Source organism: Ascoidea rubescens (assembly GCF_001661345.1).
Source record: "Ascoidea rubescens DSM 1968 unplaced genomic scaffold ASCRUscaffold_6, whole genome shotgun sequence".
NCBI classification, from domain to species: Eukaryota; Fungi; Ascomycota; class Saccharomycetes; order Ascoideales; family Ascoideaceae; genus Ascoidea; species Ascoidea rubescens.
The window spans coordinates 725,208-745,616 of NW_017962918.1; the positions used below are offsets into that span (position 1 = coordinate 725,208).

Genomic DNA, 20,409 nt, shown 5'->3' on the forward strand with positions numbered 1-20,409 from the left:
ACCCTACAACTTGATCAAGATTAGATCAGTTTTAACGAATTGATAGCGATACTAGCTGGAGCAATCAGACCAAAACATGATGATAACTCCTTACCGAGTATTGAACAACTTTTTACTATTGTAAGAGATTGTAATCTCCCAAACTCGCCTCTTATTGTAGTCTTGCCAAAAGAACCTATAGAGAATAGCAATATATTTCGTTTCCAATCACTTTCAAACTGAAATCACTTCATTTCGCTCTTTTATTTACATTTTGCTTATCTGATACTGAGTTTAAAATGCTAATTTTCAGCCTTATAGGCCATGGTGTTTTCATTGGAATTTTTTGATATTATAATATTATAATAATATAATATAATAATATAATAATGCTTCATTTTGAGTATCACACTAAAACTCTTTGATAGCTCTTTTAAGTTATTCCAATTTTTGAAACCCTTTTTTATTGTATATTCCGAAAAATCAACAATTCATACACAGAGCGTTAGTTTTACCTCATTAATTTCCTATAATGTTAATAGGTAATCGAAATCTGGGGGTTTTTATATATAAATAAATTTAAACTATTGAATATAAGATGATTTTTATTATTATTATTATTATTATTATCTTAATTTATAAAGGATTGGTTAAAATAATCACTTGATTAGATATACTTGACTTGATTTGATTTTCTCTAATAAACACCTTCAAAATTTTGATAGCAACCTTTCGTCTCTTACTCAATCCGGTTATCTTATCCTTTCAACTTTCTATATCTGTCTTTAGGCTACCAATAAACTCATCTCAAAGCAATCAATGAAACCAACCTGGGGAACACCCATATTACTGTACTTCTTATGTAATGTTACTATTTCCTTAAATCTAATGGAATTACAATAACCAACCAACATTAATTTACTCCAATTTACTAAAAAAACAAAAACTAATGAAGATGTAATTAGAAATCCAAGTAAGAAAAAGATTGGATTTTTATCTAACCCACTAAAACCACAATCCAATTTAACCAATAATCTTCAGGCAACTTCTTTAATATTATTTTAACAAAGAAATAAAAAGAAATACTTCCTCGTTTTAAAATTAGACTCCTTTAAAGTTATGACTTTTTTGGCTTGATAGATTCTTTTTTGATTCGGTGTAATGTTTGATTTCATCTTGTTATCAGTCCTAAATTTCCAAACTTGGTCAGAATCTGCGAGTGATTTCAACTTTAACATTAAAAGATTGTGATAGCTTTAATAAGAGTAAGTCGATTTATATTACACGATAATAAAATACCTATAGTACCAAATCAATTCACCTTACCACCAGTATATATATTTCACATAATTTCTCTTCTTTAATGTGTGGTCAATATCATTATCATCACTCCAACTCAATTCAATTAATTCCTCTTGTTATTATTATTATTATTATTATTAACACAAATTTTGTTAATATTTTTATACTTATAAGCCAATTAATTAATTAATCAATTAATCGATTATATATAAATTTATAGATATAATTGAAAAAAAAAATACAGATCTTTTTGATATCTTTTATTATCATTTATAATTTCAACTCATAATTCTTCATAATGGGTTACTTGGAATATACTTTACCACCTGTGGTAATCTTATCTGTTGCATTAGCTATTAGACAATATTATTCATCAAGCCAGAGAAAAAAGGCCGCGGTTGATTCTAAAAAAGGTTCCGAAAAAAAGGGTTACTATGCAGCTGAAGATGAACCAATACCTGAACCAACCCCATTAATGATAACCCCAGAACAAGTCAAAAGTTATGATGATAGACCATGGAGACCATTTAGATGGCCATACCATCAAACAATGTCAATTTTTAAATTAGATGTTAATCACTGGTTAGATATGGACAAATTCTATTGGCATTACATTCAAGAAAAAGAAAGAATTTATCATGAATATGGTGATCAAAATATTGGTTGGTTACCAGAAAGTTGGGATGCTTGTGTTGAATTAATGGAAATTGTTAGAGACCATATGGTTAAAAGATACCCTTTATTATTCACTAAAGTTGACGGTTCAAATAAAATTATTAAAAATGAATTAACTGGTGAAACCTTGGATACAACTTTCCCATTAAAGGAACACCCATTGGTTTATGTATCCAAAATGGCAAAGGAAGATTTCTATATTGTTCTTAAAAGAGATGACGGTAGACATTATATGGTTGCAGGTGCGGTTCCATTCCCAGGTGGTTCATTTGCTATTAAAGATAAAATTGGTAAACATATTGATCAAATTCATAGTGATGTGCCATACTATGAAACAAAGTTAAAGAGATCAATGGAAAGATGGTTTGAGAGAATGCAACCATCAGAATTGGTTGAAAGAGCATCTTGGTATATGACTTGGGATAGAAAATTAATGTGTAGTAATGTTTATGCATTAAAAGCAGATGAAAAAATTGATTCAGATATCCCACCAACTGAATTTAATTTCAGGGTAGAAAGACAAACTTTGAGAAGATTACCAAGATCAAAAGCAATTATTTTCACTAATCATCCAGTCTACTATGGTATCGAAGAAGTTAAAGATGAACCATTAATTCCATCATTAATTAAAAAAATAATCTTTGAAGGTCCAGAAGATATTATTAAATATAAAAACTTTGAAAGTTTCAGAGATCATGCTGCGCCATATTTGGATTCATTGATTCAAAGACAAATTGATTTGGGAATAATCAAAGAAGATACACCAATAAAAACATTGGATACTTATCCATTTGCGCATTTTGTTAAAGATGCTCAGCCAGATGGCTGGAAAAGTCCTCATGAATCAGCAAAGGAATATCAAAAGAATCTTGATCCAAAAAAATTTGAAGTTTGAAAATATCAATTTTATTATTATTATTATTATTATTATTATCATTATTATTGCTATTATGAAAAGAGCATTTTGAAATAAATGCAGATTAATTTTTTATTATTCATTGATGTTTTGGTTTTTTTTATTTTTTTTCTCATCCCTTAGTTGATTTTTTTATTTTATACTTTTTTTTCTTTATTATAATTATTTTCCATATTCATTTTTTTTGATAATTTTGATTTTATCTTGAATAAAATCTATGCACATTAAATATATTCCACAGTTTTTTATAAGAATTTATAGCTTTAATTAATGTTTTTTAAAATAAAATTATTAAAATTGTAATGTTTTAAAAAAATAAAATAGGTTTCATACCATCCTTCATTAATTATTTCCTTTTTTTCAATTTCCATTGATAGTTTCTTATTTCTTTTCCAGTTAATAGAAAAAACAACGATATGTGATTGTGTCTTTATTAACATTTTCATCATTGGAATGATTAAGATTCATGGTTCCAATAAATAGAGAACCTATTATTTTGCTGAACCATTTTTTTAAATCAGAAAAACAGTGGATATTTCCTATTTCAGAATCATGTGTGAGTTCGTGATTAGTTTGACTATAAAATGTTTTATTATTAAGTCGGAAAGTAGAGAGGATGATAAGATTTTTCAGTTTCTCGAACATTTATTTATTTAAATAACATTTCAGATCACTTTCAGAGAAAATATGAACGCTACTACAGAAAAATATACAAAAGAATCACTGGATGCTGAACAGGTTATCTGATGTAGCCCTTGGTAATTGAGAATTGATAGTATATAAATTGGTAGCAATAGAAAAGAGATATGAGCTACGAATTTAGGTTATTTGTATTAATTGTATAGATAATTCTCTAATCACTAGCCATGAATTGCTAGGAAGTTTGGAATTGAGCCTAAGAAAGTTCTCTTTGAATAGATGGCAGTGGAAAAGTGCCAGCTCAGAGATCGAACCAAACACCAAACATCAAACACATCGGACGCAATTACTATGCACCTTAATCCACTCGGCCAGAGAGATTAACAAAAGGATTTCTGCATTATTCGTTAAGCTCATTATTTGAGTATAATTGCGATAGTTCCGATATATGCAAAGGTTGCATGATTTGGTATTAATCCGTTGTTATGGAGTTTAAAATTTTTGTGATTTTGAAAATTTTTAAGTCGATATGCTTTTAGAATTGGACAGAATCAAAAATGACTAAAAAAGAAAGAACAAAAGATGCTGGAGTGGAGCATATCTTGCTTTCATTGGATAAAACTGACTACTTGTGGTCAGTGTTTAGCGATGCCATAGCCAAATATTTGCCCAATATTCAAGTTACTTCAGACATGACAATTTTGAAAAATAATAGAGATAGCAAGATTTTTCATTATGGAGATTATGAGTTGTTGGATTTTGATCAGATATTGGAAAATAAGAGGTATTTGATTTGCTCATATATTTATAGAAAGGCTTTAATTAGAAAAAACTATTTAAATCTCACGACACACTCTTACATTGTCAAGAATCCCGATTCAATTTTGAAGAAAGCAATACCAGAAACATATAATTTGGAGATTGATTACGCTGAATTTTTAGATGAAGCATTGGATGATTCATACGAATTGAGGGATGAGATTAATTTAGGATTAAAGACATGGATATTGAAACCTAGTATGAGCGATAAAGGGCAAGGTATTCGAATTTTTAAGACTATTAATGAATTACAAGAGATATTTAATTCATTTGAAGAAGACGAGGATGAAGATGAGGATGAGGATGATGAAGAAAGTGATAATAATGGAGTGATAACCTCTCAATTGCGTCATTTTGTTGTTCAGAGGTATCTAACTCTTCCATTGTTACTAAAGTCGTATAATAATAGAAAATTTCATATTCGAACTTATGTTTTATGTCAAGGAGCACTTAAAATATATGTTTATAGAAGAATGTTGATGTTATTTTCATCGAAACCGTTTGATGTAGATGATAGCGATTTGTCTTCGCATTTGACCAATACCTGTTTTCAAAACGGTATTGTTGATAGTATTGGGAGTGGTGAAGGTAATGATAATGATAATGATAATAGCGATAAATTGGTTGAGGAATTTTGGAAAATGGATGATTTAGAATTAAGCAAAGAAAAAAAGGATAAAATTTTTAATCAAATTTTAAATATAGTTGAAGAGTTATTTAGGGCAGCATTGAATGTGAATCGATTAAATTTTCAACCGATTTTAAACGCCTTTGAATTTTTCGGATTAGATTTTTTAATTGACGAAGAGTTTAATGTTATGTTATTAGAAGTCAATTCATATCCTGATTTTAAACAAACCGGGGACGATTTGAAGGATTTAATTAATGGATTGATTGAAGGTTTGTTTATAAAAGTTATAGTTCCATTTTTCAGCAATGAAAAGGCAAAAGAAATGGGCGATTCAGGTGATACAAGTGATTTAATTAAAGTTTATGATGAACCAATTTATGGAAACTTCTGATATAGAGTTTAGGATTAATAGATTGGCAATTCGTTCGATATCTGATGAATAGTTGAAGCGAATGTATATTAGAAAATTTTAAATATAAAATTTGAAATGTAAAAAGTAAGAAAGGAGATGTAAATTCTAAATTCTAAAATAGAAAATAGTAAATAGAAAATAGATTTTGGTATTATGAATTATAAATTATGGGTTATGAAATATTAAATAAAAAAACATATAAAAATGGATAATACAATTAATTAAAGAGAAAAGCAGCAATAATTAAAAAAGAAAGCTTTGAATAACATAAAAACAGAAAGAAAAAGAACCCCAGAAAACCAGGGATAGTTTTTTGTGCCATTCACCACATTTAAATTGAACATGAGATAAAGTTGTTCTAATAACCGGCAAAGCCAACAGTGAAGGAGCATGTTTTTTTTGAAAAAAGTAGCAAAAAAAACAAAAATAAAACAAGAGAAAATGAGAAATAGCAGTAAAGGCAATGAGATATGGATCAATGTTTGAGACCCAAAATTCTGGGATTAGATTATAAGTGTTGAGAATAAGAATTGCTGTTATTCATGTAGTATTGTTGAGCTTTGTAGGTGACAAAATGAGTGTAGTTAATGTCTGTGGTGGTTTGGATTTGTTCAAAAGCTGGATTGCTCATGTTTTTCTCGACAACGTCCATGTTGTCCAAGATTTGCAAAGGGTTGTCGAATAGGACAAAGTTTTCAAAGTTTCTTGAATTTGAGTTTCTGTTTTGACAAGACATTGGTGAGGATGAAAAAGGCTTAGAGGCGATAGCAGCAGGAGAGAAGACAAGCGAAAAGCAAGAGAATGGAAGACTGGGAGTGATGGAGATAATGGAAAACAAAGATGAACAATAGAAGCATACTGGGCTGTATTTATATCGAGCACCAAGCTTCGAGAACAATAAGAGAGAACAAGGCAGGCTTCTAGAAACAAAAGTGAGTTGTATGGAAGGCTGTTCCTCTGGATGGTGAGTGCTGACCCAGCGCTTTGGAGGAGCTGATTATATCCTCCTTCCCAATCTGGCCCAGACCACTGCGCCGGGACGCGAAGTTGGCTGAGAGCAGCAGAGCCTTCGATGTTAGATAATATCTCAAACATCGACCAACACCAGCATTACATCAACAACCCCAGTCGACAGTACCAGATCCACCAAGATTCCAAATATACCTCACACAACGCCGCAATTGGTTCCTCTGCAGCTTCCCTAGTCATGTCTGCTTCCGCCCAACATGGCCCTCACTGTTGTGAGGGAGATCCACGCACCATTACAGCTATCGATTATATTAATAACCAGTTGAGATTGGAAAGAGAAGCTAAGGAGTTGATGCCCTTCGATCCCAACGTCTGCACTTTTAATTTGGGTCCCATAAGACAATCTATTTTTGCCTGTATAACCTGTTTCAAAAGGAACAACAACCCGGCAGGCATTTGCTACTCTTGTTCAATCCAATGTCACTCCTCGCATGATTTGGTTGAGCTCTTTGACAAACGAAGTTTTGTCTGTGATTGTGGTACCAGGCGAATGAGCTTGAATGGTCCTTGCACCTTGCGTGATAAATCTGCAAAGTCAACCAAATTGTCTTCGTTGGCTGAAAATTCAACTCAAAGTCCCAATGAAAATCCAATTTTACTAGGTGAAGACATCCCTTCTTCCACCAACATCTATAACCAAAATTTTGAAGGGAAGTTTTGTTCCTGCAATCAGTTATACAATCCTTTCGAGGAAACAAGTGTAATGCTTCAATGTTATTTCGGTATTGCATGCGATGAAGATTGGTATCACAATGACTGTTTAATGGGTTTTAAACAAGGCTCAATTCAAAAAACAAAACCACCAAAGAAAACTGATGATAAAGACGACTCAGATGTAATCAATATATCTGATTCTGATGATGATATCAATACTCTACCTGGCTTCCCAGATATCGACTCATTCGATCATCTTATATGCTGGAAATGTGTTCAATCTTTTCAAAAGATTTTTGATGAATTAATCGACCATGATAATATTGTCTTGGATAAAATTTACTATATTCAATCAAACTCAATTGAAGATAGACTACAAAAATTAAATTCGCTAAATATTACAAATGCTAATATTAATACTAATACTAATACTAATACTAAAACAGATTCACAACCAAGCATGAAAAAAAGAAAAATTGATCCTAAAATTTACCCATACTCAATCTGTTTGAAAAAAAATTTCAGGCAGAAATTAAAATTTTTATTAAATGATGATTCTCCCAATAAAATTTCAACTGATTTGAAAAACTTCTTAATTGAATACTCCTTTTTATATGAAGATGACCCAATTTATCAGCCTCCGCCTGAAGATTCAGAAAATGATAATGATAATGATAATCACACTGATAATGGCGATGATGATGATCGATCTTCTATCTTCGAATTAGGTACAAAGGCTTTAAATACTTTACCAAGAGAAAAAGCAATAGAAGGAATCCAAGCTTATGAAGACATCAAAGAAAAATTGAGATCGTTTCTTAGACCTTTTGCACAGGAAGGTAAAATTGTAACTGAAAAAGAAGTTCGAGATTTTTTCACAAAAGTTAAAAATGATAAAAAATCAATCTAATTTTTCATTCAATTTAATGTGATTTAATGTGATTTAATATGATTTAATTTAATTTATTATATTTCTATTATACAATTTGATTATCCGTTATCCTTCTTAATTTTATTATTTATTATTTATTACTTATCGCTTTTCTTAATGTATTACTCTTATGGATAAAAATTTATGACATTAATGAATTTATATTAAACAATATAATTTTCCTAATAAACAAATAAATTTAATATACGATAGTGGAACAAAAGAAAATAAACGAGTAGATTATCTTCTTCTACCACGTCTACCACCCTTCTTTCTAGTAGAATCTGATGGAATTGGGGTAACATCTTCAATTCTACCAATTCTTAAACCTGATCTAGCTAATGCTCTTAAAGCAGCTGATCCACCTGGGCCTGGAGTCTTGGATCTAGTACCACCGGTACCTCTTAATTTAATGTGAACAGCAGTGATACCAACTTCTTTACATTTGGCAGCAACATCTTGGGCAGCCAACATGGCAGCATATGGAGTAGATTCATCTCTGTCAGCCTTAACTTTCATACCACCAGTGACACGAGCAATGGTTTCTCTACCTGATAAATCAGTTACATGAACAAAAGTATCGTTGAATGAAGCGAAAATACGAGCAACACCAAAAACTTGGGAGCCGTCTCTGGCTTGTGGACCTAAAGTAACATTATCTAATAAAAATAAATAATTGATGCATTAGTATAATATTCAAATTAAAGAAAAATTAATAACAGAAAAGTCGGATTTAATTCATATCATCTCTATCGATATTTTCACTGCTATTCTGAATAAACTTAAAAATCCCAAGAATGATTATGACAAGAATGATTTTAGACATAAATAAATAAAGTGAATCATAATTTTCTAGATTTTTTAATTACAATTATTTTTTATTTTTCTCTGTATTATTTGCACATAATTTACTAAAATTATCAAGAATAAAATTAAAAAAAAAAGCAAAACATAATTTGAAAATTCTAAAATTTAGTCAAATTGAATAATTTTGAATGTGGTTTAATATAATTAAACCTGAAAAATTTCGTTGTATTTGTAGTGATAAATCTTTTAAACAATGACTCAATATTATCTTGAATTTGTGAAAATCGAACTTAAAAACATGAAATTTCTCTAAGAATTTATTTATAAAAATATTAAATATATTATTTGATGATTCAACAAACATTGAATTGATTATTTCAAAACAATAGAGACTCAAGTGTATTTTTTTCAATTTTATTTTGAGATTGCTATATTTTAATAACTCAAAAGTATAACAAATATAATTGATAACAATTTGTGTATAGATTGATTAATATGTCTGATTATAATTTTATTATTCAATTTTATTTCTATATTTTTAATCAAATTTTTCATTGAATACCGAATTTTGGTGATTGTAATAATTCCATAAATTTCATTGATCAATCTTTAAGATAATTAAAATCTAATATAATAATAGAGCAGGAAACAGGATAGAGTGAAATAATGATAATTAAGACATACCATTTTTTGGAGCCATTTTGACTATTATGGTATTTTGTAAAATATTAAAATATCAAAATAACAAAATGTTAATATAAGTGGTAGTTTTTAGTCAAACAGAAGCTGTGCACATTAAATTTTTTTACAATATAATCAAAGACGGATTTCAATGCGGTTTCAGTGCGGATTTTGAATTAGGAAGCAACGGATTTACTATTTTAGCACGGAGATCCTTAAATGTAATAGTTTAGAGCGATGGTTCTACGCGTAATTATCAGTCTGTGACAGAAAACACAGTCACAGATCTTGTTTAGATTTAGCAGAGACAGCTGCGCACATGTTTTAGATCAGGGCTATTAATCCAGAAGTTATGACTTGGTGAGAAATGAGATAAGAAATATATTACAGATGTAGCTTTTATATTAATTCAGTAAAGTTCTAGAAATACAATAAACTATATAATCATGATAACTAAAAAAATCAATTAATTTGGTCAATCTTAAAATTTTAAATCATAAATTAATTGATAAAATTGAATTATCAAACGATTGAGAAGTAAATTAATATAATTTAGTAAACAAAACCTAGGATTTTTCCTGAAACATGCTTTCTTCTAGCTTCTTCGTGATCCATGATACCAGCAGAAGTGGTTAAAATAACAAAACCAAATTGTCTAGCTGGTAATAAATTGTCGGTCCATTTTTCAATATCAGCGATTCTAACGTTAAATCTTGGAGAAATAACACCACATTTGTTCAATCTACCATTTAATTGAATGACAATTTTACCTGATCTGTGATCATCAATGTATTCAAACTCATTAATGTAACCGTGCTTTTGCATAACAGTTAAGAATTTGATAATAACTTTCGAGGATGGTCTAATGATGACTTGACGTTTACCAGCTTTGGAAGCATTGTTGATGGCGTTTAAAGCATCGGCTAAGACTGAAGTTCTGGTCATTTTGAATTGATATTATTTCTGGTAAGAAAAAAAAATAGAAATGTTAGACACTCAATATTTGAAATCAGATAATAAATTGGAACATGAAAAATGACATCTATCAGCCCGGTATTGTTTCATTCACTTGGTGGATCATTGCATCAAACAAAACAATAGAGGGCACAATAAATTAGTCTGCAAAGACACATTGTATCAACTTACTGATTGATTCTTTACTGTGGTACCTCGATATTGAATGTGGTGATCTCTTCTTCTTCCCCAACTACGCTTGAAGGCTCTTTTCCTTCCTCTTCGCTTCCACTGAAAAAATCCAGCGGTGCTCACGTGTGATTTCCTTTGGGAAAGCAGTCACAACAATAAGACTCAGGGCTCGCACTTTCGGCAGTGCTTTTTCTTCCGGCCTTAACTATGAGTCTTTGCTAGCGGGCTCAAGCGGAACCGAGAGCCGGGCAACTGCAGAAAAGCAGTTTCTTCACGGCAACAGAAGTAGTTTGAAGAAGAACCTCATATTGATATTGTGTATCGAAGAACCAGTTTCAACAGAGATAACGTTAGCTACCACTCAAGATGCCTGTACGTAATTATGTTTCTGCGATGGCGTAGGTGCTGTTGGGATTCCAGCAGACTTCAGTGATATTGTGAATTCTGCTGCTATTTTCCAGGATCATTTTTACTAACTATTAATTCTATTTACAGTCTCATAAATCTTTCAAAATTAAGCAAAAATTAGGTAAAGCTCAAAAGCAAAACCGTCAAATTCCTCAATGGTTCAGAATGAAAACTAATAACACCATTAGATACAACTCTAAAAGAAGAAGTTGGAGAAGAACTAAATTAGGTCTTTAAGTAAATTTGCATTATTATAATTTATTATGTTGCTTTAATTTTATAATTTATTGAACTCAAAAAGAAAGAAAAAAAAATATTGTCAGTTAATAACTGATATTCAATTATAACATTATTATATTGTAGAACTACAATTTTCTTAAAATATTTTACAATATGAAATTTCATAATTACTTTATTATTTGTGTTTAATAGAATTTATTTAATTGTCTAATTTTTAATCATAATTTCTCGAAAATAACAATCTCCTTGTATTTTATTCATGACGGATACTGTTTATTTGTAGTTTTCATTTTTTTGCAACTTGTAGAGAAACTAGTTGGTGAATTTAAGATTATGCTATCTTAAAGTTATTGTTAGTGATTTGGTGATTTTTCTCTCATAGCGAAAGAGCCCTAATTTTTTATAGGTCATCTGCATAATTTCCTATAAATACTCTCCTTCTCGTGAATAACTGTCTCTTTTTCCTCTGTTTTACTATTCAACTTGTATCTTTACCTATTAGTAGTATTGATTAGTTTGTATCAAGTTATAAATGTATGTTTATTGTTACTAGAGCACTCTTATTTGTCTTTATTTAATATTTAAATGATGAATTACAATTTTTAAAGTTAGATAGTATAGGAATTATCATAATAATGACTAAATAACATTGTGGGAATCTCGCTGAAACCATATTATAGTATTAAATGAGACAAGATGAGAAAGGATATCGTTTTTGTTTGGCTCTTAATTTCTGTTACTAACAATCGATTAAACAGTTGATATTGATTGAATGACCAATTGGTGATAAATTCAAATTTATAGTCTTATTTTTATTTCTTTCTCTTTTTTTTTTAAATGATAAATATTAATTTTGTTTAAAAACTATTTATCTTTAATTTGTAACTGCTAAGGTACAGAATTCAAAAATTACTACCTGTGAATAAATTTATATAATAAAAGAATGGAATAGAAGACAGAAGGAAATATAAATTATACAAATATACAAAATAAAACTCAAAATTAAAAATGTAAAATGTAAAATAAGGATTAATATAAAAATGAATTAAATAATGTAGAAAAGGGTAGGCGAATGAAAAGAATTAAGGCTATAGATTAGAAAAAAAGTGAAAAAGATTGTATCTCTGTTCAATATTTCAATCTTTGGTTAGCATTTTCTTTGGTGTTTTATTTTTTTCTTTTTTTTTCTTTTTTTTTCTTTTTTTTTTCGATCGATATCACTTTGAAATATTGCTTAATGGCTTAAACAGACTCAAAAGCAGTTTCAATTGGCTTATCCATTAATGAAGCATGTCCCAAGACTGTAACACCTGAAGCACCAATTAACCACATCATTGTGGAAATTGGACTAGCTAAGAAACCCAAAGGAATCGAAATCATAAATAGCCCAGTGTATAATTGACTAGAATTCAATGTACCAAAAGGCGATCTAATTTCTCCATCAGGTAATCTATTGATACCATAAACGCCTCCAATAAAGAACACTAACACGAATAATAGTAATAAATTTGTAACTAATGCATAAATACTCAATAAACCAATGATTGAAAGATAATTAGCTGAAAAATAGCTCAAATTATATGACACTCTGCTTTGAATCTCTCCAAAGTTTTCAGGTTTGGATATTCTTCTGAAATCAAAAAATTCCTGGGGAGACTTCAATGATTGAAGCTTGGATCCCACTGTGGTGATGTTGGATCTGATGTTCTCAACATTCAAACGATCTTGGAAGTTGGCAAAGGGAAATTGAGATATTTGGTTCATCTTTCAGCAACAATTTGCGACTTGTAGTTTTTAGAAGCTTAGTAGCTTGAAATTTGTGCACTGTTATTTGTGGTCTGAGACTGTATATATCTAAATGGTATAACACAAGACTGAAGTTAGCAACTGGTTTGTGTTAAAGGTGATGGCGAAGTTTGGTGAGTGGAAATGAGCTGGATTTAAATACCACTTGTTTTCTTTTTATGCTTTTCCTTTTATGATGGAAGCTTTTTGAGCCCCGTTCGAAGAGCACCTAGATCCAGGCTTCAAGGCTTAATATAGCTTGGTGGAGCACAATATATAAGAGAGTAAGAGTGTAAGAGTGTAAAAGGCATTAAGAAACGTTAAAAGAACAGTCTGATGTTAAAACTACACGTAGAGTATCAAGAAAGGCATTTAGTACAAATATAAATACACTAGCACCAGCAAGCAACTACTTGAAGTCCTTGAAGGTCCACTTCTCAGTCACCTTCTGGGCATACCTTCTCTTCTTCACAACAGGCACTCTGGCCTCGACCTTTCCTTTGCTTTGCATTATTCTCATTTGGTCGTAGAAGAGGTTTCCCTCTGGCCTCAACTTTCGTAGTGAATCAGTGAGTTCATCTGATAGTTTCACCTCGAGCTGGGGATTTATTGGGTTGTATTTGGTGCCTAATTTTCTCTTTTGAATCTTGCTGTTTTTTTCGATTTTTTTGGTGTTTAACAACTTTTCTTTTTCAGCAGATTCCTTCTCCACCTTCTTCTTAATCACATTCAAATCTTGCAATTCAGTTATTTGTTTTTTCAATAACTTCACTTCGTTTTCCAATTGTATTCTTTCTTGATGTTTCTTTTCTTTGTTTCTTTTGGCTTTGGTTTTCTGTTTTCTCACTACTGGTTTATTCAACGACAATCCCAATCCATTGTTATCCTCCTCTTTTTCATCAACATCGTCATCACTATCCACTTCATCATCTTCTTTTTCCTTTTTTTCAATTTCTAGTATCAATTTTTGAATTCGATGATTCTTGCTTTCAATTTGCAATTTTCGGTCTTCAATAAACTTTTCCTTTTCATATTCTTTAATAATCAATGATTTCCAATCTTCCAAAGAAGGATTATATGATTTACCTCCCATTGGAATATCCTCAATTTCTCTGATTTGAATAGGTGCTTTTTTTAACGTCTCTGGTATAACCTTCGCCTTCGTATAACTTGTCAAACTTCTATTTTCTTTGTAGATATCATTAATCATCTTACTTTTTTTCACAGTCTTTTCACTATCATTCCATGCATCGTACAAATCAAGTTTATTATTTCTCTTACCATTCTTTTTCTTGCTATGCACTTCTTCTAATATGGCTTGCGTCCTAGTAACACCTTGTACTTTACCAGCTAGCTTCATCAATTTGAACGCTTCTTTTTTATCAACTCCCTGTATTTTATTATTAATCTTCTTTGGATGAACCAACGTAGGTAATTTAGATCGTTTGTTCAAAATTTCATCGGCTTTTAATGTTTTAATCTCAATTTTCTTCTTCCTTAATATATCGCTTGATCCGACTGTATCTATTTCAAATAATTCGCTTGATGGTAATTTCTCAATATCTTCAATCCCATATTTTCTAATCGCTTCTCTCTTTTCTTCCAAATCTCTCTCGATATCATCAATATCAATATTCTTTCTCCAACTTCTCTTGGTTTTACGAGAGGATTGACTTCTCTGTGATGGTCTTCCAACTTCCATTTCTATTGCGTTAGTCCAAATAACAAATCCAGTATTTCTAAGAATATGTATAATCCAATTACACTATGTAGTAGTAATCTATATTCAGGTAATTCTTTTCTCTATTTACAGTTTAAAAACAAGCAAAAAAAAAATTAATTTTTTTTTTTGCTTTTGAAATTTTTCTGATGCGTCTGGAAATGCGTTTCAAATTGCGACGCACACCAACTCTCCGTCCGAATCGAGCTTCGATCCGTTGATTTTAAACCCTTTTTCACTTCCGAGTCCGAAGTGGTTCTCCAAAACGCTGCTTCCTGTGCTGTTTGTGCTGTCTTCCTCATCAAAGTATGAAGTTTCTTGAATAGCACACTCCAAATTCACACCCTCATGCACTTTCAAACTACCACTTTCTCGCTCTTTTTCGTACTCTTCAATTCGTTTAGGGTCTAACATCCAGAATTTTAACTCGTCTCCTTCTTCTAGCTCTGCTTCTGGTGATAAAACCAATATATTCGCTTTATCTCCCCATTCACCTCCTCCAGCAATCACTTCATATCTTTCATCAAAGACTTTCAAATTGTTTTCTTCACCTATTTTGTTATTTTTTCTGACCACTGTTGCAAAAATTCTAAACTCTTTAGTTTGTATTTTTTTAATGGTTTCGTTATTTTGTAAGAACAATGATGCAGCCTCATTGTTTATCTCCTTTAACAAATTATTTTTGCAATTGGTTATGACCATTCTGTAATTAATTGGAATTTCCTCTAACAACTTGAAATGATAAATCAATTTGTTGTTTATAGCCTTAGGTCTTAATACCGGCAATTTTATACTCAAATATGATAAAAATTTATTTGAATTGTTTTTCTGTTTCTCTTCAACTTGTTCAATCTTTTTAGGTGATAACATATAAAACATTGTGACAATCTCTCCATTATTGAATAACGTATTTGATAAGTATGATTGAATATTTAAATTTTTAACAAATCTACTTTTCTCATTCATTAGTATTGGAATCTCAATCTTATAATAATTTTCAATACTTTTCCACTTAATCTCATTTCTGTTGTAATTAATTTCCTCAATAACTCCACTATCAACATCAGTTGGGATCCCAGAATGCAATAACTCAGATTTCTCAATCTCGATATCCTCTTCTAACCATAGCTCACTGATCCCATTTCGAATTTTAAATTTGTTTCCAATTGAATCAACTGTAACCAAAAAAACACTCAAATCATTAAATTGTTTTTGAATCTTATCAACAATATCAATCATTTCGTTACAGTTATTTGGTGTTGTTGCCAATACCAAACTTTTTGGTTCAAACTTCAATTTATGATTCAATTTATTTTCAATTGTATTTCCACAATAAACACTTGAGATATTGGGGCAAATTATGCTTCGCATATAATGTTTGGAAAACAAACTTCCAACTCCACTAGTTAAAGAAAATTGTCTTGTTAAACTAAATCCATAATTTAATTTTTTAACCAGAACTTTAGCAAATCTGTAACTATTAAATCGCCTAATCATTTCTTTATTCAAATAACTAAAGCGTATTCAGCACCTTTAGTTGATTAACATTCTGAAATTGTAAATACCGAACACACTATTTTCGAAACACGGATCGTTCTTCGATTTTGCTACAATACAATACACTACAACATACAATAGATAGATAAAGCTTGAATGTTGATTCAAAATTGATCTAATGAATATTGTATTGGGTATCTATTTCATAATTTTGATGGAAAGTTTAAGGCATTAGGTTAAAACTTGTATCATCAGTGAAAATATCGAACTTCTCAAAAGTATTTCAATTTACTTCAATAAAACCAATACTTGTGAGTCATGGCATATAGTAACTTTTCAAGTGTTTTCAAATTTGAAACCATTTGTAATTTAAAAAACAAACATATTTTGATAGACCATTTTTTGATTTTATTTATAAAAAAAAAAAATATCTATTTCTCAGATTATATAAATTCATTGAATAGTTTTGTGCAGTAATTGGTCTACATAATAAATTTAAAATGTTTTGAAATCTATTGATTTTAGTGATTATATAATATAATATTTGAGTTTTAAAATTACCTTTAAAATCAAGATAACTCTTTAAAAAATCTTTTAAAGCAAGAATATAATTTATTTGGAGGAGATTGAAAGCATAAACGTTTTGATTGGATATCTTGGAGTTTAAGCTTAAGTTTGTCAATTTTCATTTGACTTCTTTTGAGACCTAAGCTCAATTCTTTTTTTAATTCATCCATTGAGGCTCTATTTATTGAATTGATGAATAAGTTGAACAGTTGGATTAATTTTTTATTATTGAATGGCATTGTAGGTGATATATTGAATAGTTATAATAAAGATGGATATCGCAGAGAATATTTTGTAGATTGGGAAAGTAAATGCAGTTATTAAGCTAATGATTTTCTATTTGTTATATTCTGGGTATATTCGGTTGCATTTATATTGATTGGTTTTATTTGTTACTTTTGAATCATTTTATTCAATGCTTCATTATTACCATAAACTAACTGGAATCACAATTTAATGTGTTAGATACATTAGTAGACTCAGCCGCATATCTTCAAAACACATTTGAAGTTAGAAAGACTTAAGTGGTTTTACAAAAAGTAAAATTAATAATTTTCAACTATTTAAAAACTAGAATTGTAGGTGTTTAAGCAGATTTAACGAAGAGTTTCGGTTGAAGTATTTGTTAATTGCACAAACTTTATGATAGTCAGAAAAGAAATCAAGAACAAGGTTTTTATTGAAAATTTTGTGCTTATATGGACAGTAATTGATAGTAATTTCTAACCAAACACCATCCTATTATTTGAAAGAAAACAAATAAACAATCCAAAACAAAAACTGATTTACGTTTTGGATGAGAGTATTAAAGTTATAGGACTATGTATTATCATTCATCAATCACAACAACTGTGCGATTATCTGCATTTGATCCAAGGAACTGGAATGGAGAGCGAGAGAAGACGTTGATTGAACCAAGATAAAAGAGCTGTTTTTGATGGTTTTGCGACATTGAAACAAATTTTTTTTTAAAAAAAAAATAGTTAAAAGATGAAGAACAAGATCAATTCAAATCTGCTTTTATTTTTTTAATATTATTTTTCTTTTCCATAAGAATCAATCATTAACAATTTATATGCATTCATTTATTATAGTTTTGATGTTGCTTGATATTTAATACTGAATCATCATTATATCATTATATCATTATATTAGTATTTTGTTAATTTCCTTCTATTTTTAAAGTCATTGCTATTACATTGTGCTGATCCCTTTTTGATATGTCTTATGCCACAGTATTTAATGCAGTCAATTATTCAAGCACTGTATTAAATGATCATAATAACGCTGCATCTCAAAGAAATCGGATCAAATATAGAGAGGAGTTCAAACAACATTACGATAGATTAAATTTAAACGATTCAGTTAAAGAAAGAATAGATCAAATGATTTACGCGATTAATAAATTAATTAGTAATACATTTCTTGGAATATTGATCAATGATTTACAAAACTTATGGAAAAAAAAACAAGAAGTAGGATGGATAAAGTCAATTAAATTGTTAATTAAAAAAAAGACGACTTTAAAAAATATTAGTATTCAAAGGTTAATGATTTGCACTTTGTCAATTTTTATGCATTCCATCTTACTTATGGGGCTAATCTCTATTAGTGGTGTATTAGGTGTTAGTTTGATTGCAGCTCTTACTCTACCGTTTATATTGCTCTTTTTATAAAATACATCATATATAGTCATGATTGTAAAGGTCAATACCATTATTGACAACTAACAAAAATAAATACGATAAAGATATACTTGTATACAAGTATATTGGTTTATAGTTAGAGATCAAAATCATGTGATCTGGTTTTTTGTTGTGCATCCAGTAAAGATAAATGAATTTTGAATGGTAATGGTAACCTCAAGATATATTATTGATAGGTGTTGATTTATAAAGATAACAATTTTTGGTTGAAATAGTATTAAGAAGGCTAGTTTTATTATATTCAGAAATACAATAATGAGTGGGAACAATGGACAGAAAACAGCCTTAATTACTGGTGCATCATCAGGAATTGGGTTTGCGGTTTCAAAAGAATTGAATAAAAGAGGGTACAAGGTATTTGCCTGCGCTAGGAGATTGGAAGCAATGAAAGAACTAGAAGAACTTGGGATTCGAACTATCAGTTGCGATGTCACAAAACAAGAGGATGTCTTAAAAATGAAAGAAATAGTTGAAAAGGAAGTTAAGGGAGAGCAAGATAACAATAACGACAATGTTGGACTAGATATCTTGTACAATAACGCTGGACAGTCATGCACATTCCCATCGTTTGAGGTTAGTGACGAAGCTGCTAAACAATGTTTTGAAGTAAATGTATTGGCTCCAATTCGAATTACAAGAGAATTTTCCAAACTAATCATCCAAAAAAAGGGAATAATTATTTTCACTGGGTCACTAGCAGGAATCACACCATTTCCCTGGGGATCGGTCTATGGGGCAAGCAAAGCAGCAATCCACCAGTACGCAGCCATTTTACACATAGAAATGAAAGGATTGGGGGTGAGAGTGTTGAACGTTGTCACTGGGGGAGTGTTGTCGAATATTGATGATAAAAGACCACTTCCAGAGGACTCTATGTTCAATTTCAAAGAGGGAATCGAGTCGATTGAAGGTAGAAAGACCATGGCAAAGAATAACCAGCCCTTGAGTGCTGAGGAATATGCAAGAAGGGTGTGCAACGACATTGAGAAAAACACATACCAGTTGAACACCTACAGAGGCAAGTTTTCCAGCATCTTGAGGTTTGCAATGGGGTGGGTGCCTCGCAGCATCATGGAGTTCATCCTCCTGAAGAAGTTCATGTTGTTTCCCATCTTCAAGGTGTTGAACTCCCAGAAAGAACACAAATTCAAAAGAACCTAAGAAGCAAAAGCAGCATCGCTCCACTGTTGCGGGTGCAATGCATGCACACGTCATTCCACCGTTGTGTGCTTGCGAGCGTCCCGTGATCCGGCGGATCTTGTCCGTTGCCAGCCGCCGCCGCCCGTTGGGAAAGTCCCAGAAGGGCTCAGAAAAGCTGAGGAAAATCAATGGAAATTCGATGGAAAGTTCTAGCAAAACACCCTTTATTTGTGATACAGTGCCTCTGCTGCTTGTTTTCGCAAATGTATTTCTCAATCCAGAAATTTTGGGCATTTCAGTTCAGTTTTCAGTGTGATTTTCGTTGGAACCGGAGATAAAAAAAATTTTTGGTGAAATTTTCAGAGAGACCAAAAAAATTTTTTATCTAATCAGAAATAGAAATATTGCCAAATTTTATTTTCCAGATATTAATTTTCCAATTTTATTTATTGATATATCTACGGTTTCTGTCCTATATTAATAATTTGGTTTACCTTCTCAATAACTGGTTTGTTACTCTCCTGGTTTACTAATTTACTAGTTTTTAATTTGTAAAATATTTTCTCAATCACCAACCAAATATTAATCACTAAATATTCAAAGTCTCTTTGGCTCATTTTATATTCTCTGTCAAAAGAAATTTTTCAGTTCTGTTTATTTATACTATAGATCAATTTTTTCTTTTTTGTTTATTTTCAAACTGGTTTTAATTATTAAATAATTTT

The 20,409-nt window shown here is 30.5% G+C and overlaps 11 protein-coding genes across 11 annotated transcripts; 6 read left to right on the forward strand and 5 right to left on the reverse strand.

Annotated features, from left to right (window-relative positions):
- Positions 1 to 1,520: 1,520 nt before the first annotated feature.
- On the forward strand, positions 1,521 to 2,981 carry ASCRUDRAFT_75881 (heme-dependent oxidative N-demethylase family protein). Its single transcript, XM_020193252.1, has one exon. The coding sequence runs from the start codon at positions 1,580 to 1,582 to the stop codon at positions 2,849 to 2,851; it is 1,272 nt and encodes a 423-aa protein (XP_020047476.1). The 5' UTR covers positions 1,521 to 1,579; the 3' UTR covers positions 2,852 to 2,981.
- Positions 2,982 to 4,059: 1,078 nt separating this feature from the next.
- Positions 4,060 to 5,352, forward strand: ASCRUDRAFT_35041 (TTL-domain-containing protein; the record flags this gene model as incomplete). Its single annotated transcript, XM_020190568.1, has 1 exon — positions 4,060 to 5,352. A coding segment is annotated over one exon (1,293 nt), but the record flags the coding sequence as incomplete, so codon positions are not given.
- Positions 5,353 to 5,407: 55 nt separating this feature from the next.
- Positions 5,408 to 6,497, reverse strand: ASCRUDRAFT_75882 (uncharacterized protein). The gene has a single exon (XM_020193253.1). The coding sequence runs from the start codon at positions 6,107 to 6,109 to the stop codon at positions 5,882 to 5,884; it is 228 nt and encodes a 75-aa protein (XP_020047478.1). The 5' UTR covers positions 6,110 to 6,497; the 3' UTR covers positions 5,408 to 5,881.
- Positions 6,498 to 6,580: 83 nt separating this feature from the next.
- On the forward strand, positions 6,581 to 7,966 carry ASCRUDRAFT_91296 (uncharacterized protein; the record flags this gene model as incomplete). The annotated part of the gene is made up of 1 exon (XM_020195074.1): positions 6,581 to 7,966. The coding sequence occupies one exon, from the start codon at positions 6,581 to 6,583 to the stop codon at positions 7,964 to 7,966; it is 1,386 nt and encodes a 461-aa protein (XP_020047479.1).
- Positions 7,967 to 8,046: 80 nt separating this feature from the next.
- On the reverse strand, positions 8,047 to 9,556 carry ASCRUDRAFT_75883 (40S ribosomal protein uS11). The gene is made up of 2 exons (XM_020193254.1): positions 9,479 to 9,556; positions 8,047 to 8,646 (listed from the first exon to the last, which is right to left on the reverse strand). Exons 1-2 carry the CDS (start codon positions 9,492 to 9,494, stop codon positions 8,228 to 8,230), a joined length of 435 nt encoding a protein of 144 aa, XP_020047480.1. The 5' UTR covers positions 9,495 to 9,556; the 3' UTR covers positions 8,047 to 8,227.
- Positions 9,557 to 9,854: 298 nt separating this feature from the next.
- Positions 9,855 to 10,678, reverse strand: ASCRUDRAFT_75884 (40S ribosomal protein uS8). The gene has a single exon (XM_020193255.1). The coding sequence runs from the start codon at positions 10,418 to 10,420 to the stop codon at positions 10,028 to 10,030; it is 393 nt and encodes a 130-aa protein (XP_020047481.1). The 5' UTR covers positions 10,421 to 10,678; the 3' UTR covers positions 9,855 to 10,027.
- A 245-nt stretch (positions 10,679 to 10,923) lies between these two features.
- Positions 10,924 to 11,440, forward strand: RPL39 (60S ribosomal protein eL39). The gene is made up of 2 exons (XM_020193256.1): positions 10,924 to 10,993; positions 11,117 to 11,440. The coding sequence occupies exons 1-2, from the start codon at positions 10,988 to 10,990 to the stop codon at positions 11,264 to 11,266; spliced, it is 156 nt and encodes a 51-aa protein (XP_020047482.1). The 5' UTR covers positions 10,924 to 10,987; the 3' UTR covers positions 11,267 to 11,440.
- Positions 11,441 to 12,511: 1,071 nt separating this feature from the next.
- YIP3 (Yip3p) lies at positions 12,512 to 13,033 on the reverse strand (the record flags this gene model as incomplete). Its single annotated transcript, XM_020191787.1, has 1 exon — positions 12,512 to 13,033. The coding sequence occupies one exon, from the start codon at positions 13,031 to 13,033 to the stop codon at positions 12,512 to 12,514; it is 522 nt and encodes a 173-aa protein (XP_020047483.1).
- Positions 13,034 to 13,463: 430 nt separating this feature from the next.
- ASCRUDRAFT_8119 (ribosome biogenesis protein NOP53) lies at positions 13,464 to 17,077 on the reverse strand (the record flags this gene model as incomplete). The annotated part of the gene is made up of 3 exons (XM_020194583.1): positions 13,464 to 14,793; positions 15,106 to 16,251; positions 16,851 to 17,077. 3 exons carry the CDS (start codon positions 17,075 to 17,077, stop codon positions 13,464 to 13,466), a joined length of 2,703 nt encoding a protein of 900 aa, XP_020047484.1.
- A 734-nt stretch (positions 17,078 to 17,811) lies between these two features.
- ASCRUDRAFT_147000 (uncharacterized protein) lies at positions 17,812 to 18,657 on the forward strand. The gene has a single exon (XM_020189245.1). The coding sequence runs from the start codon at positions 18,059 to 18,061 to the stop codon at positions 18,512 to 18,514; it is 456 nt and encodes a 151-aa protein (XP_020047485.1). The 5' UTR covers positions 17,812 to 18,058; the 3' UTR covers positions 18,515 to 18,657.
- AYR1 (acylglycerone-phosphate reductase) lies at positions 18,610 to 19,828 on the forward strand. Its single transcript, XM_020193257.1, has one exon. The coding sequence runs from the start codon at positions 18,800 to 18,802 to the stop codon at positions 19,703 to 19,705; it is 906 nt and encodes a 301-aa protein (XP_020047486.1). The 5' UTR covers positions 18,610 to 18,799; the 3' UTR covers positions 19,706 to 19,828.
- The last annotated feature ends 581 nt before the right edge of the window (positions 19,829 to 20,409 follow it).

Excerpts from the sequence above, each read along its gene's own strand:
- ASCRUDRAFT_75881 (XM_020193252.1), top strand. The coding sequence starts at position 1,580 with ATGGGTTACTTGGAATATACTTTACCACCTGTGGTAATCTTATCTGTT.
- ASCRUDRAFT_75882 (XM_020193253.1), bottom strand. The coding sequence starts at position 6,109 with ATGTCTTGTCAAAACAGAAACTCAAATTCAAGAAACTTTGAAAACTTT.
- ASCRUDRAFT_75884 (XM_020193255.1), bottom strand. The coding sequence starts at position 10,420 with ATGACCAGAACTTCAGTCTTAGCCGATGCTTTAAACGCCATCAACAAT.
- ASCRUDRAFT_147000 (XM_020189245.1), top strand. The coding sequence starts at position 18,059 with ATGTCTTATGCCACAGTATTTAATGCAGTCAATTATTCAAGCACTGTA.
- AYR1 (XM_020193257.1), top strand. The coding sequence starts at position 18,800 with ATGAGTGGGAACAATGGACAGAAAACAGCCTTAATTACTGGTGCATCA.